Source organism: Sorex araneus, chromosome 1, assembly GCF_027595985.1.
Source record: "Sorex araneus isolate mSorAra2 chromosome 1, mSorAra2.pri, whole genome shotgun sequence".
NCBI classification, from domain to species: domain Eukaryota; kingdom Metazoa; phylum Chordata; class Mammalia; order Eulipotyphla; family Soricidae; genus Sorex; species Sorex araneus.
The window spans coordinates 127216343-127231390 of record NC_073302.1 but is presented as its reverse complement, the minus strand read 5'-3'; the positions used below and the strand labels follow the sequence as shown (position 1 = coordinate 127231390).

The 15048-nt window shown below is 46.4% G+C and overlaps 1 protein-coding gene across 1 annotated transcript; it reads right to left on the bottom strand.

Moving 5' to 3' along the window:
* Positions 1-125: 125 nt before the first annotated feature.
* Positions 126-12255, bottom strand: PTGER4 (prostaglandin E receptor 4). Its single transcript, XM_055139522.1, has 3 exons — positions 11747-12255; positions 10375-11342; positions 126-2026 (listed from the first exon to the last, which is right to left on the bottom strand). Exons 2-3 carry the CDS (start codon positions 11278-11280, stop codon positions 1442-1444), a joined length of 1491 nt encoding a protein of 496 aa, XP_054995497.1. The 5' UTR covers positions 11281-11342; positions 11747-12255; the 3' UTR covers positions 126-1441.
* Between the last annotated feature and the right edge of the window lie 2793 nt (positions 12256-15048).

The window sequence follows — 15048 nt, the reverse complement described above, 5'->3', positions numbered from 1 at the left end:
TTCGATATGCCAAAAACAGTAACAAGTCTCACAATGGAGACGTTACTGGTGCCTGCTCGAGCAAATTGATGAGCAACGGTCTGAGACAAAAATCACACACATTTTCCAAAACTGAGAATATGGAACTCAGATTGAGAGCATTTATTTAACTATAGTCTCCAAAAGATTTTCAGTTGGTACAACTGCTTCTTATCACTTAACAGGCTCAATTTAATTACAACCAAGCAATTCACAAAAACACTTTAAGCAGCAAAACATGCTTAATATTTCTTTGATAAAGGCCCTTCAAGTAAGCCCAGCATCACTGGGGTGTTTCATGAGACTGGTAGGAGGTGAATCTTACTCAGACAAGTGCTACACCTCTTCATCTGGCCAACACGTAGGACTCTGTGAAGGGCTAATTCACCTAACTTCCCACATCTCACAAACACTTTCTGAACGTCCTTAGGGTGCCGGCTGCCTTTCCCCGCAACTTGTAAGGGACATTCTACATCATTTCTTAGAAAAGTCAAACTGCATGCTTTCAAGAGGAAAGTCAGAGGTTGAGACTCATTTTTCTACTATATACTTCAAAGGCCGTTCAGGAAAGATTCTTTAAAATTTATGTTACATTTGTAAAAGTTCCAGTTAATGGGGACAAAAATAAAAAAAATGTTACTAGTGTGCTAGGTTCTCCCGAAATCAGTTTTCTGAATGAATAAATGGAGCATCAGCAATGTTCCCAACTGCTTATTACAGCTTAGTAAATGATATCTTGGATTGTTCTCTGAATGTCAAATAGTATTTTTCTTTATTCGTTTAATCGCATTAAACCCTAACTTAAAAGGTTTTGATACTGATTTTATAGATAGTAGTTTGTGAATTTCTAAAACTTCCGCTTGACTTGGTTCATAAAATAAATTCTGACGTCTGCAACTTCAGCTGGTTAACAGGGGGGAGGGGTTACCACAATTTTATTATACCTTGTATTAACAACAAACCTTCTCACAGAGAAGAAACACCTTAAATACCTGAAATCATATTTACAACAATAAAATTCACATTTCATGCTTGAGTGCCAGTCCAACCATACCGCTCGCTAGCTAACCCTCCTCGTGTACTGGAATAGAGCCCTTGGTCCCGGGCCTGCTCTGTGCAGGACGCAACTTTGGACGTCACGAAAATGGCCAAACTTCCCCCCCACCCTCTCCATCAGGTAGAGAAACGGAGTCAGACTTCTCAGCCCTCAAGAGTTGTGACCTGTGTCCCCGGGGCAAGTCGTGGAATCCTGCGTGTCACGGAGAGCGCAAGGGAGTGGAGGGGGGACGCCCTCCGACGGCCCCACGGGCATGAATTTGTCTGAAAAGTGCTCCCAGCTCCAGCTGCCCTGGACAGCGAGTCAACAAAGCGCTGGCCTTTAGGTGCCACCGAAGAACCGGGTTTCTTCCCTTCCCCGGGGCGCCTAGATACATTTTTCGGAGAAGTTCAGGGGTTCGTTGGGAAACGTGACTTGCAGGGAGCTGGCCTTCGGGGCGGGCGCGGCCCCGCTCCGGCCCGCGACCTCGTCCACCAGGAGCACCCGCTCGGAGCCCTGGGACGAGTCCGAGGTCTCTGAGATTCGCAAAGTCCTCAGCGACGTGCTCTCCACGTGGTGCAGGCCCACGCCCGGCACCCCGGGCAGCAAGCTCCTGCCCCCCAGGCCGCCCTCGCTGAGCTCGGGCAGGTAGAGCAGCGTCTGCGAGGTGCTGCTGACCTCCCGCAGCTCCCGGGACAGGAAGGAGCGCGAGTGGCTGGACAGGGCCGACGACGTCCTCCGACTCTCCGAGCAGGGCGGCCCCGCGCGCTCCCGGCGGGACCCCCCGATGCGGCAGAAGAGGCATTTGATCTTCTCGATGGCCTTACTGAGCACCGTCTTCCGCAGCAGGATGTAAATCCAGGGGTCCAGGATGGGGTTCACGGAAGCGATGCGGATAGCCTGCAGATCCGGGTTTTTGCTGATGTCTTTTTCCGAAACTGGCCGGTAGAGCTGGTTGATGAACACTCGCACCTGCATAAAAAGACAATGCCACGTTTAGAATTCATCCTCCGGGGGCTGGATCGATAGCACAGCGGGTAGGGCGGTTGCCTTGCACGCGGCCGACCCAGGTTCGATTCCCAGCATCCCATAGGGTCCCCTGAGCACCGCCAGGGGTAATTTCTGAGTGCAGAGCCAGGAGTAACCCCTGTGCCTCGCTGGGTGTGACCCAAAAAGAAAAAAAAAATAAAATTCATCTTTCATCCGCTGGGCAAATATTTACCTACCGCATCTAACTTGGCACTGTGAGTAGCTGCTCTCTTTTCTGGTAAAAAGGGCCAAGAAAAAGAAAAAAAAAGAAACATATTCTAGCCTGAGAAAAACCGTTGATGGTGTACTTACACTTTGTGGTTCCAACTAGTGTAACTTTTAAAACATGTTTTGCCACTTTCAGAAATATCTTTCCAAAATCAAAGATGGGATACAAAATGCAATGCGTGTACAGGCCACATTTGCATAAAATTCCCCCAGAAGCATTTTACTATCTTCTTTTCTATGAGTACTTTTAAGTTTTTGTAATTCTAATGAAGAGTCTTTCCCAATAATCATTAATTTCTCTTATTCTAGTTGCCATTTTATATATTTAAACTACTTATTTTGTAGAGCCCAGAAATTGTAACTAAGCATACAACCACAGGAAAGTCCAGATAACCTCTTATTTTACAGTCTAGAAAAAACCTACTGGAAACTTTTAATCTGAATTTCATATCATCCAGAATGACCAGACAATAGTTTTAATTTTCTTTCTGAATTTATTCCTTGGTTAAAGCAATCATCCAGTGTTGGGCTGGAGCGATAGCACAGTGGGTAGGGAGTCTGCCTTGCATGCGGCAAACCCTGGTTCGATTCCCAGCATCCCATATGGTCCCCTGAGCACTGCCAGGAGTAATTCCTGAGTGCAGAGCCAGAACTAATCCCTGTGCATCTCCAGGTGTGACCCAAAAAGCCAAAAAAAATAAAACAAAAACCCACAATAACAAAACAAACAAATCATACAGTGTTCTTTCAAATCTTTCCCCAATATTTCTCAGGCCATATTATTTTGTGATGAAATTAATTCCTTGAAACTCAGCTACATAACTGGAATTAACAGTAGCTTAATTATGCCCAACAGACTTTAAAAAAAATCCTCGTGTAAGAATACCATGAAGACAAAGTATCGGGCCAGATCAATAGTACAACTGGTAGGGCATGTGGCCGACCCGAGTTCAATCCTCGGCATCTTATATGGTCCCCCAAGCACCACTAGGAGTAATTCCTGAGTGCAGAGCCAGGAGTAACACCTGAGCATCGCTGGGTGTGACCCAAAAAGAAGAAAAAAAAAAAAGTAGGACTGATTTTCTACCTTCATAAAAACTAGCAAAAACAAAGCACCTTGGTTTCTCCCAACTGTATTCTTTCTTGAGGTCCTCAGCCGTGCGGGCACTGACAGATTCCTTCAGGTCTACGGGGCTGTGTTCAGCTCAGCGACTGTTACTGAGACTCGGGGCTCTGAAGAATGTGTGGAGGGTCCCCACACTTCCTCACTGCCATCTCCCATGCCTCGTCTTCAGATAACTTCCTTCCATTTACTCTTTATGTCCCAACGGACTTGAAGGATGTCTGTTAAAGAATTATTTCTTGACAAAGCAATCATGGGTAATAATTTATTCACATTATATCCTACGTTTCGAGGTGGTAAAGGCATCTGCTAGTATCAATCACGTGCTAATACTGGAAACAACCCAGCTGCTGGGTTTGCGTGTACTTGGTGCTTGCGGCCTCTAGGGGGCAGTGTTACTCCACGAAACAGGAGTTAAGTTCCCCAGATGCGTTTTGCATCGTCACCTCTTAAGTTCCTCTTTGAATCCATTCTGAACCTGGCGTCTGAATTTTTTTTTTCCATTGAAATGTGTTGTCACTTATTGCCTCTTCCACTACTATCTGAAAGGAAAAATGGTTACTACTGAAAGGAGAATGTTCCTGATCGTTAAAATGGGCTGGGGGATGGGGGAAGGAATGAAATTTGTAATTAAAGAAATTAAAAATTAGCACTGTGACCTATAGAAAGACTGAATATTATATAATTATTAATAATGGGCAAGGAAATTATCCTCTCTGAGCCCTCTTACTTCATTCAAAGCCACCAGGAATACAGGCAGCCGTAGAAAAAGAAATGCAAGAAAGCCTATTGAGAACTCCATGGGGAGAACGGCTTATATTCACACCAGCCCATTATTAATAATTATATAATATTGTAATTATTATAATCCCAGACTTGCCCTGGGAGGGTCATTGCCGTCAGGGGCACTCACAGGGGAACAAAAATGATAAGTAGGAAAAGTAAAATTCCAAACTAAGGTAAAAAAATTCTCAAAAGTTGGTTAAATTGTTTGAAAATAATGAGTTTTCCTTTGTAGCGTTTTCTCAATGGTGATTGACCAATTTGGGGGTTGGGGGGGTTGGAAACAGAAGTAAAGCTCCATGTACTTTGCCAAGTTGAAAAAATATGCAAATCAGCTGTCTCACTAAAATTCCTATTTGATTCGCTCTCCTCTAATGGGGAAAACTGAGACTAAGATAGGACATGCACCCTAGTCCCTCACCTGAGGAGGGAAACCCCTTTTCTAGAACTCCCGTGGAACAGACATGGTAAGTTACACAGATACACTACTTTCAGGCAGTTTTCAGTGTTGGACAAGTGTGCTGCTGATAAAAAAAGACAAACCTCTAATTCAAACCCCCAAAGGGAATTCACTGAGCACAAACTCTATTTACTCTTGCAATTCTACAAATACATTTTTATAGCTGCAGATTCCTTAGGTTTGACTAGATATCGGGATTTGGAGCACAGGACCAAAATCTGAGAAAATACGATTATCTCTGAAAGAAGAGGTGATGATAGGAAAGCTAGAGGAAAAGGTCTGTGTTGTAGAAATGAACACCCAAGAATCAAATTTCTGTTCACATTTTGCTTCTTATGATTGTGTATCTTATGATTGCTTCTTATGATTATTTCTGAGCACATTATGAAAGTGCTCAGAAAAATACCTCCAATATCTGGACAGTCTTTAGTTTTGATAACCCATGTGCGGAATACATCAATCACCACTGTGCAGCATATAAAATTTTTGAAAACCACTGCTTAGAGGTAGCTTTGGGGGAGAGTGCATGGTAAATGATCAACAACACATCCTTTCTGATGAAACATAGTCTGTTGGCTGGGGATGTCTAATTGATAAAGATGTGGGCTGAGAGAAGGCTCAAGGGGCAGGAGCATACACTGCATGTGGGAGCCTCAGTTTTCATCCTTAGCAACTCCTGGTCTCCTGAGCACTGCTCGAGGAGTAGCTCCCAAGTACCGCCAGGTGTGGCCCAAACAAAAACAGTGGGAGTTTAGGTTGATTAGACAATCAACTCTTTAAGTGGAAATTCTTTCCAATAAATAAGCAGATCCCATTAGTAGTCTGAGTGCACTGGGCCTGCAAAGGGAATGGTTGCTATCTGTTAATGAGGAGTTGAGAACAGACACAGCTGATAACAAACATTCTTACTGCTTTTATTTTCTTTTTAAATTAAAAAAAATCCTAAATATAAATTTTGTGGACAAAAAACACTTGAAGAATAAGAGACAGAGTCCTTGAGGAGGTAGCAATGAAAGGAGGCTGAGTTTTCCTTCTCTCTAACTCATTAACTGTCATTTCCTGCAGGCAAGGTAATTCTTTCCTGTAGTTTGGGTTCTACTTCAAATAATTATTTCTGAAGAATTCTTTTAAACTATTATTCTCAACTCTGGGGAAAAAAAAACTTTTGGTGAGTTGATGTTCAGTAAAACCATTGGCTTGGGCACAGAGCAGTGCTAAGATGTTCCAGTATCTGAGATGGCCAAGAGCAGATAAGCAAGCCCCTGTTTTCCATCTCTAGAAATCGACATTGGAGCAAGCACATCCATTGCAACCCAAACTACTGTGTATGTGAATGAACATTCTCTCCTGGGCTCTCTGAATACTGTATGTTTCTCTTGAATGGCATGCTGTGTTTGTGTCTCTATGCTTGGTTTATAGCAACTTCTGTGAATTAGCTGATTTGGATTGAAAACAAACTACACATGAAAGAAAATGGCTGGAAGAGGAAAAGAAAAACACCTCACCATTGGGATGGGGGGAGTGATCAGAAAAGCATTTTGAAAAGAGTGTGCACCATCTTCACCCAGCAACTTGCAGAATGACAAATTTGTCATCTGCAGTAGAGGAAACCGAAATGGAGATGCAGAGAAAGTGAAAATCCTGACTGGCCCTATTTTCTTCTAGTACTTTCTTCAAGGTTCAAATGAGTTGCTGGACATGGAACCTACATTTACAAGTTACTATGCAGGCTTCAAGGTACTATTAGTAGGCCTGAGAGTTCATGTTATGACTAGGAAAATGGCTTTTTAAGAATTGCTTAATTGTTCATATAGTCAAATCTATTTATTAAATAATCAAGTTCTTCAGGCTCTCCTGTGGTTTATGACTTCACCGTGTACCTGTAGAACTGATTTTTCTCATTTAAAATCCCAACACCTGTCTAAGGCTCTGTATCCATTTGCCTATGGTAAACAAAGTTTATCTAATCACAGGACTTTTTTCTCCTGTCCTATAATAAATATTTGCTGAGGTAATGCTGGTGATAACTTTTCTTCTTCTCCCTCTTTCTCCTTCTTTTATTTCCCTTCCTTCCTTCCTTCCTTCCTTCCTTCCTTCCTTCCTTCCTTCCTTCCTTCCTTTCTTTCTTTCTTTCTTTCTTTCTTTCTTTCTTTCTTTCTTTCTTTCTTTCTTTCTTTCTTTCTTTCTTTCTTTCTTTCTCTCTTTCTTTCTTTCAGCTAGGTGATTCTATTCCTGAGCCTTATCCCTGGGTCCCTGCCTCAGCTCTTTGAAGACTAGTCTATAGTAAGCAATCAGATAACCATTTGCATGCAGTTATTTTCCTATATACTTAAGTTTCCTACCTCTAACAAAGTACACTGATCAAATCTGACATTCTTCCTCAAACAGAGATGAAGACTTACTCCCTCTGAGTAAGAAAGAGAATGAAAGGAACAAGTAAGCAATAAATATGCCTTGGTTTGCCGGTGCATAGGGGAAATGCTTTCTCAAGCCTATAGTGGAACTATTTGTCTCTGAAACAAAATTTGATTCTAATCAACATTATTACCCTAGTCACTGCAAAATTAGACACCAGAAGTTGATTGAGCTTTAGTATGTAACAGGCTCCCAGACATTTGGAGTCCGGCTTACTTGCTGGTTCTAAAGTTCAATACCTTTGCTGTATCTTAAGCATAGAAGCTTTTATTTTTTTGCTGGTCTCAGACTTAAAAAATTAGAGGCTGTTTACAAATAACAGACAGTGACAAGAACCACGTCCTCAGTAAATCGAGTTGTATGATGTCCCTTGCAGGCTGGCCTTGCTTCACGGATTGTGACTCACTGGACAGACCCCTGTGGTGTTAGCCTTTTAGACACACAACGAGCTTCCCAACCTTTCTCAACTTTCTGTTCAGAGATTAGTTCTACTTATAAAGCATATATTCTAGGCAACCAATTAAAATGGACTTTTCCAACCAAATTTAGTATCAACAGCCTTTGGGAGGGCCACTGAGGGAGGGTCACTGCATGCTTTTTTTTCTCCCCCCTGAGTCCAAAGACAAACAAGAAAAGTTGGCAACTTTTCTGTGACCATTTCGCCCTATATGTTCTATAAAGCTTTCTTAAACTTCAAGTAAAAAATGTTTGACCAAAAACAGTTATATATTTACATAGCTATTCTGAAGCGTTAAATTAATTGCTTGATTTGTTCATTTTCGAAGGCATTTTAAACAGTTTTGAAGGGTAGAGGATTTTATTTTCTTCAAATAGGACTGGATAGCAACTTGACTTGAAAAAGTCACAATAGTCATTAATCTCCTTAGAACTAAAAACAGAATCAATTGTTTTAAATGTCTGAAATTTTAAAGTTGAATCACAATCTGTAAGTGAAAGAAATGAGAAAGCAGTAAAAGTAAGCCAAGGAAGACTTCTGTTGTAAATATATTTCCTTGACAATTCTTTGCTAGAATTTGCTTGACAATTCTTAGCTAGTCCCATTGCTTATGAGTTATTTGCAATTAAATGAATTTGAAACTAGATTTAAGTAGCCCAGTAGCCCAAACCAAAGGCCCCAAAGTGAAACCTCTACTATTTATGATTCCTTCTTACTGACAAAAACATGTAAGTACTTGACTATGGAATGACTGCTTAGCAGAGCCAGTTTCAATTCTCAGGGCGAGATTACTTAATATCTACATGTTACTGCCTTGATAAGGATGGGCAGTATTTTGTTAGCTAAAATACAGTTAGTCTGCAAACCACAAAAACAGTTCCTATAATTGCTTGCCTCTAGCTTCTTAAGGCCTTCAAAGCATTTATAATAAACGGCCCTACCCCATGCAGCCGGATCCACCACTTACATCCACCACAATGTGGTTTCTTATGCGTCTCTGACTCCGGAGACAAAGCAGTTCATTCGTGACTAGGAAGGCACCAAAAACTTCAGAACACTTACCCCCTGGCCAAACACACTTCACAAGGATGGCAGGTTTCTAAGTTTCTAACTCTAATTTCTCAGTTTCCTAAAGTAGAAGTTCTACTAAGAACAACACAGCTCTTTGTCATTTGTTTATGCTCAATGAAACAGAAGGCAGAGGCCAGAGAAAAGGGTCCAGCAGGTGTTTTCTAGACCCTCACTGTTTTCTGAGTTTGTCATAGTGGTAAAATCAATGTGCGTGGCTCAAGTGTTACTTAACTCTAACTTACGCTGCATCTTGAGAGAGTTTAAAGGCTCTCTGACCAATCATACTAACTTCTGTTTATATAAACTGGCAAGAAGCTACTGTATGCTGGCTCTTAGCCACCTTTAAGTTCCTTCCACCTACAGTCACTTTAATCAAAGAGATCATATTTCCTACTAAAGCTATATTAAAGATTTCTAGTCAGTATTACTAAAAGAAAGAACCATTCCCCTCTGCCCCTCGTGCTCCCAATGTTAAATAAGAAAGAGAATGCATCTCTTTTTTTTTTTTTTTTTGAATGGGTAGTTTAGAATTTCCAGGAATGCGTGTTTGGGGATAATGGCAAGACACAGCTCTAGTTGCATTCATGAACCTTGTAGATAAGTCTACTGTTCACCTGCCCATCAGTTTCTGGCGCATCTGATTTTAAAGATAGGCACAGAAAACTACGTAGTTTGGACTTGTCTACTTTTAACATTTAAAAAGTGAATCCAAAGACAATATTTTAAAAGGTGCCCTAAAAAGAAATATACCCCCCAAACCTCGTCATACACATGGGTACAAAGGCCAGCACTGGAAGTGTTTGTGGAGAGACACACATAGTGTAACAAACAGCACATGGGCGCTGCTCGGCTCCAGAGGGCTTTGATGCTCATGGAAAGCCGCCAAAACTCTGGCTCTGCCAGAAATAGGTGCAGCGGCAGGAGGGCAGCGCGTGTAAAACAATACCATGTCGCGCAGGCCTGCGCTTAAAGGACTGCCCCCCAAAAAACTTGCTTTCCAAGCCCCTTGGTAGGATTTGTGACCCCAAATGTGCACCGAAATGTTTCTTGCAGGGCAGTGTGTAGTAGAACAGGGTAACTTCCTTCCGAGTTAGTTAACTAACTCCGGTGTGAAGTGGGGCGGAAGAGAACCCCCACGGAGCCTTTGATTTCTGTCTCCAATAGACCTCCAAAGGTCTTGCTCTAAAACTCCACGAACCCTACATCTACACCCCCTCCTCCCCCTCCAACCACCCCCAATGTCGGACCCTTCCAGCAAAGCCCCTGCTCTAAAGAGGTCACTGCCCCTGACAATTCATTCAGATTATTCGGATTCTGCTACACCGCGTGCAGGATGGGGCTTCGTCACACAAACGGTGGTTTCCTCACCACCGTGCCCCCCTCTCCCTCACCCCCCGCCCGCCCACTGGCAGCGAGGGTTCCCCCAAGGCCCAAGGTCAATCTCAGGCAGCCAGGGGCTGTCCGGGGACAGAAAGGAAGCGGTTTTCTGGAGAGACACTGCCGTGTGCCGGCAAAACACCCTTGTGTTATTTTGGATCTGGGCTGGGAGGCTGCCCTGGCCACTGGGCTGGCTCTAGAAGTGCGTGCATGCGTGCGAGTGTGTGCATGCGTTTGTGTGTGTGTGTGTGTGTGTGTGTGTTTGTGTGTGTGTTGCGGTGTGTGTGTGTGGGGGGGGGCGACTTCGCACCCCGGGAAGGAGAGAGGGGACCCGGGAGCGCTCGATGGGAGGAGGGCAGCACCGCGCCAGGACTCACCACGAGCGGGATGGAGCAGATGAGCACCACCAGGGAGGTGGCGATCAGCAGGATGACCATCTGGATCTCGGCGCCCGCGATGCGGCGGAAGCTCCGGCGGCGGCGAAAGTCGCCGAGGCGCGACAGGGCGGGGGAGGAGGAGGCGGCGGCGGCGGCCTGGGGTCCCCGGCTGGTGGTGGCGGCCGAGGCCAGGGCGGCGGCGGCGGCGGCGGCGGCCGCGTGGTGCTGCTCGGTGCCCAGCGAGGTGCGGCGCATGAACTGGCGGTGCATGCGGAGCAGCGCGCAGCACACCAGCACGTTGCAGAGCACCGTGGCGAGGATGAGGAAGGAGCTGAAGCCCGCGTACATGTAGGAGAAGGCGGCGTGCGCCGTCACGTTGGACGTCCAGTCGATGAAGCACCAGGTGTCGGGGTACTGGAGCCGCGAGTGGCCGAGGCCCATGTTGGGCAGCGCGCAGAAGAGCACGTTGGACGCATAGACGGCGAAGAGGGTGAGACCCGCCAGACGCTTGTCCACGTAGTGGCTGTAGAAATAGGCGTGGTTGATGGCCAGGTAGCGCTCGATGCTCATGGCACAGATGATGCTAAGCCCCGACAGGCCGAAGAAGAGCAGGATGAAGGTGCTGTACTCACACAGCGCCTGGTCCCCCGGCCACTGGCCCTTCATGTACGTGGCGATGGTCACCGGGCTCACCAGTAAAGTGCCCAGCAGGTCGGTGACCGCCAGCCCGCACACCAGCGTGTAGAAGGTGGTTTCCTTCTGCTCCTTGCGCGACTTGCACAGCACCACGATGGCCACCAGGTTGCCCACTACCCCGAAGATGAACATCACCGCCGGGATGGTCACCGGGCTGTTCACCCGGTTAGGGACCGACGGGTCCGACGTATTAGCCCCGGGGGTGGACATGGCGGGGGCCGGCGGGCCGGGTCACTTTGCAGCGCTCCAGTCGAGCAAGGATCGAGCGAGCTCTGTGGGACGGGAGGACAGAGACGGGGTGGCAGTGAGCGGGGAGAGCCACCTGCAAGTGGCCAGTTCCGCGTCTCGGAAACAAATTGCTGATGGGCCCGGGGTGGAAGTGGGGGTGCAATTCCATCTAAGATTGTGAGTTTCCAAGTTGGGATCCCCAAATCTGCCGGCAACACCAGTCCCAGAGACGTAATCTTAGGAATATACCTTGTTCTCTCCTTTCCCTCCTGCCACCCACCCCATCCCCCCCAAAATCAAGAAATTTATTCTGTGTCTCAACAGATTCTACGGCAATAAAATTCTCATTGAAAACGACTATTTAAGACAATTTGGGGGACGCGTCCTCTCCTTCCCACGCTTCTTTCCCGGGGCGCTCCTCGGCTCCGAGCCCTCAACCCCAACTCACCTGTTGTTAGGCGATGCTGGGACAGCCCCGTAAAGCTCCCAGGGTCAAGCCTCAGATCTTCTGGACTCGCCTCCAACCTGCCTTCTTCAGTCTCGTCCCGTTGGCCCAGCCTGTGCAGTCTCCGAGTCGCGTCTCCGTGACGGCCAATTTTTCGCGATCGGGAGCAGAACGAGCTTTCCAAAGCGCGGAGAACTAGGGGAACCGGTCACTGGAACCTGGTCTTAGTTTTCTTTCTGTTCGTTCTTCCAAAGACGAGACCCAGACCTGCACAACCTGCAGTTTCCTGCAGCAGACGGGGGGCCCCCGGTGCGCAGTGGCGAGCAGGTGGCACCGAGCTTCGGCCCTCCTCGTCACTCGCAGGGGACAACGGGCAGCTATCGTGGTTGGCGGCAGCCGCTAAGGCCGCTTCTGGGATCCTGGGGGCGGCTCGAAGTCCACTGGGCTGGGCGCTCCGACCTGCGGCTGTTCATCTCTTCTTCCTTTCGGGCCGCGGGGTTCCGAGCTCTGCTCGCGCGCCTCCAGCTTCTGCACAAACTTTTCTGCAGCTCCAAGTTTCCCCGGCGGAGGCGGGGACTCGCCGCGCGCGGCCCGGGCGCCCATTGGCCAGCCGGGAGGGGGCGGGGCGAAAGCGGCCTCCCTCCCCTCCGCAGCGCGGGGAACCCAGGGTGCGGCTGCGGCTGCGCCCGGGCACCGGCTTGGTGGGGGGGCAGGGAGGGGGGCGGCTCTCGGCTCTTTCCCGCTCACCTAGGGGCGCGCGTGGCGGAGCCCCACGCGGGCATCTTTGCTGACCGGCGCGTGCCGAGAGGAAGCCGCCGTGCTATCCAGGGGCCCTCTTAGCCGCCGCTCGGACAGTTCATACTGTGCGTGGTGTGGGGTCGGCTCCCAAATGCATCTCACCTTCCCCTGTGCCCGCGCTGCGAACGGGCTGTCTTTTGCACTTAAACACCTTTTTGCAACGCTTGGGCGCTAGGTAGGGCGCAACTGCTTTAGCACTCTAACTCAGCAGGGGAGAAGGGTGTGTGCGTTTTGTGCATGCAAGAAGGGCGAGTGCGTGCGTGCGTGCGTGCGTGCGTGCGCGCGCGCGCGTGTGTGTGTGTGTGTGTGTATGTGTGTGTGCATTTGTGTGCTTTGCAGCCAAGGTGGGGAGAATTGTGTGTGTATGTGTGTTGTGCAGCCAAGGCAGGAAGGAGAAATGTGTGCGTGTGGTACGTGCTTGGTGAGGGGATGGGAGGGGAATCGTCGAAATCTTTCCTCAAGAAAAGTGTTGGTTCTGCTTGTGTGATCTGGGCTCAGGCGGGCAGCCCCAAGCAAATTAAGAAGCCTGTGCTGCAGCCTCTGGCGCAGGTGGCCTGGCGTAGAGAGTTAGGGGGAAGGCGGTCTAACCACAGACCTTCCTCCTGCTTCGGGGAACTCCGCCCAGCAGCCGGGTAGACTCGGCTCTGAGGCCTGACCCTCTGAGATTCTTATCTGGGGTCGTTTGAAAGACTGGGGGGATCTCACTGGGGTCTCTTTGGAATATTGAGAGACCCAAAACAAGGGAATGGGTGGTATAGATTAATTCTTGGCTTTGGATTAACTAATGACTAAGCCGTGGGGAGAGGTGAAGGGAGATGAAAACGTCTAGAGATGACATGGGGATAGTGGTGGTGGTGAGTGCAGTAACATACATAAATATCATAAATTTAGCTGTTGTAACCACATTTCATAAGCTATCATAAAACATTTAAAAAAGAATGATGGAAAAGAAAATAAAAGGCAGTGGGAAGGTTTGAAAGTTAAGGAAGTGTGCCTTCAATATCTCCTTAGCTAGACCCTGGAAAAGCTTTTATTTTCTTTATTCTTTTTCTCAGAATTACGGTTCGTTTGACTTTGGAGGTGGGACCTGTTTTTCTGTGTACTCATTCACTTATCTTTTTGTCTAAAACTATAACTGAGGGGCCCGAGCGATAGTACAGCGGGTAGGGCGTTTGCCTTGCACGCGACCGACCTGGGTTTGATCCCTGGCATCCCATATGGTTCCCCAATCATCACCAGGAGTGATTCCTGAGTGCAGAGCAAGGAGTAACTCCTGAGCATCATTGGATATGACCCAAAAAGCAAGAAATAAAAAAAATAAACTGAAAGGAAAAGGATTGTAAAAATTGGCTGTGTAATAACCACTTAATTTAAATTTCACCATAAAGCCATATATTGTGTGATCCTTCACACAGTTTAAAATCCTAGAAAACCTTCTTTCCCTGTGCTATACATGTGCATTACAAAACATGGGAGTACATGTGCGTGATAAGACATGACAGCTCCTTAATTCTACAGTCATATTACAGTTGTTTTATATGCGGAGAAGGCTTTCACTACTCAAATGTTATTTCGTGAATGAGCAAGGCACTTCTAAGAATTTATCAGATCCATCAATCATTCTCAAATGATACAGTGGCTGATGTGTAATAAGAGAAATAAAAGGGGACCTTCCAGATTTCAAACAAGTACAAGGTATAATGCATCTGGTATCAAATATTTGCATAAAGCAACATCTTATTGTTTATGCTGCTTTCCCCTGCGGGTTGGGAATTCCAAAGGAAAAACACCCATTTGTTAGGCCATATAAAGATGATGGTCACTAGTCAATTTTTAAACAGATTAAAAAACTGTAAGATCTTTGGGTAGTAACCTCAAGGATTGTGTCAACCTGAAGACAGACCAACAGCAGAAAAAAAAAAACTGGTTTCAAACTACCTAGCCACATTGCACCATTCCATGCCATTAGGTGGTTGTCTGTCACTTTATGAAGGTAATGGGAAGTTCCGTTGACTCTCACCTTCTGTTAATACAAACTCTTCCTTTCAAGTAAAAAAAAAAAAATTCTTCATTTTTTAAAAGATCACAATGAAGGTAATGCATTGTCAGTGGTGCTGGCATTTATGCCCTGGGTGTACACAGTTATCTGAACTCAACACCATCGGAGTGCACAAGATTCAATCTTATTTTCAAGTTTGAATTGGACTTTACCAAAATGGATAACAATTGTGAATAGTACCTGTTAATTTTCATGATGAAGTGTGTATTATGTATTAAACTTGAAGGACAGCAGTGATAGAATCACAAGGTTGCACAGGTTTTAGCTACTGGAATCAACTGGATTTTATGTGTGTGGGGTGTCAGGGAGCTCCCAAATAATGACTGGGGTTCTAGAGATCACTACTGGGAATATCTGGGCAATCCGGATGGAAGGTTCAATGATCACTGGTGCTGCTGAGGGTTGCCATGACCACACTTGGAGATGCCAGGACTACACTCGGAGATGC

Coding starts and splice junctions, on each gene's coding strand:
- PTGER4 (XM_055139522.1), bottom strand. CDS start 11,280: ATGTCCACCCCCGGGGCTAATACGTCGGACCCGTCGGTCCCTAACCGG. Junction 2,027..10,374: donor TCTGCTCCATCCCGCTCGTG/GTGAGTCCTGGC, acceptor CTTTTTATGCAG/GTGCGAGTGTTCATCAACCA.